Here is a 1,505-nt window from a genome sequence, read left to right on the forward strand (position 1 = left end):
TGAGAAGAGAAGTGGTTTAACCTTAAACTGCTTAAAGGTTTTGTAACGGAACCATGACCCACACAGTGTTTGTGGGCTTCCATCAGAATACCGCTTCCTCCAGTCTTGAACATAGATATCAGATATTACAGCACCCCCATACAAAACTAGACGGAACTTAGCTTTTATAGAACTGGAACCTTTATTAGAACAAACTCACACCGTATATATACACCTCACAGGATGGACATCCCCCTCGTGATCAGATACCCCACCAGGTCAGGTGCCTGATTGCATTATTTTATGCAGATGAAATTGTGTACAGAAATATAAGTAACCTGAACTAATTATCTAGCCATCTGGACAGAAACAATATGTGAGTTCATTATCAACTAACAATTGGACAGACAGGCTTAACAGAAAACACACCTCAAACACTTGCCGATCGCTCACATTGAGCATACTGCGGCAAAGTGGTTTGTTATCGTCCAGCGACGTAGGTCTACATCGCTGGACTCCTCCCCTTGTGGGCGGCGTGCGTGCCCCGCCGGAGGCTCTCTCCCGCTATATTCAGTCACAGCGGGAGTCGGGCCAGGGGAGGAGCGGCGCTGATCACCGCTGCTCTTCCTCGATCATCGGGGATCGAGTGTGGAGATCTGCCTGCTTGTGTAAACAAAGCGGGCAGATCTCCAAAGTGACAGGCAGGGACAGATTGCAGGATTCAGCATAGCTGAACCCGCGATCTGTGCCTGTGTCACACAACCCCCTCCCCCCCACACACGTTAGTAAGCACCAGGCATACATTAACCCCTTGATCACCAATAAAACTTAACCCCTGCTCTTCCGGTGACGGTGGTACCAGATATCAGAAATGGTTCAACGTCTGACCTACCGTCGTAGGCTGTCCTACAATACAGCCTCAAACAAGACCCGGCTGTCCCGAACACCAGGAAACAGAATTGTCTATTTGTACACCAAGAAGGTTGGCAAAGCCCCTAAATCAGCATGCGGTATCTGCCCAGGAAGACTCTGTGGTATCCGAGCAGTCAGACCTAAGGTGCTTATGAGGCTTTCAAAAACAAAAAAGCATGTCAGCAGAGCTTATGGTGGATCCATGTGTGCTAAATTTGTTCGTGACAGAATTAAGCGGGCATTCCTCATTGAAGAACAGAAGATTGTGGTGAAAGTACTGAAGGCTCAAGCACAGAGCCAGAAGGCAAAGTAACATGACTTGTATTCACTTCCGAATAAATACTTCTATTGTGTAAAAAAAAAAAAAAACTTAACCCCTTCCCTGCCAGTGTCATTTTTACAGTAACAGTGCATATTTATAGCACTGATTACTGTAGTAATGTCACTGGTACCCCCAAAATTGTCAAAAATGTCAGTCAAGGGTCCGATCTGTCCGCCGCAATGTCGCATTCCCGCAAAAAAAATCGCAGATCGCCGCTATTACTAGTTAAAAAAAAAACAATAAAAATGACATAAATTTCCCGTAGCTGCGATAACTTTTGCGCAAACCAATC

The 1,505-nt window shown here is 45.8% G+C and overlaps 1 protein-coding gene across 1 annotated transcript; it reads left to right on the plus strand.

Annotated features, from left to right (window-relative positions):
• The first annotated feature begins 819 nt into the window (after positions 1 to 819).
• Positions 820 to 1,260, plus strand: LOC309556897 (large ribosomal subunit protein eL34-like). The gene has a single exon (XM_082259449.1). The coding sequence runs from the start codon at positions 851 to 853 to the stop codon at positions 1,202 to 1,204; it is 354 nt and encodes a 117-aa protein (XP_082115575.1). The 5' UTR covers positions 820 to 850; the 3' UTR covers positions 1,205 to 1,260.
• The last annotated feature ends 245 nt before the right edge of the window (positions 1,261 to 1,505 follow it).

The sequence above is a fragment of the Pelophylax lessonae genome (genome assembly GCF_965119305.1).
Source record: "Pelophylax lessonae genome assembly, chromosome: 5".
NCBI lineage: Eukaryota > Metazoa > Chordata > Amphibia > Anura > Ranidae > Pelophylax > Pelophylax lessonae.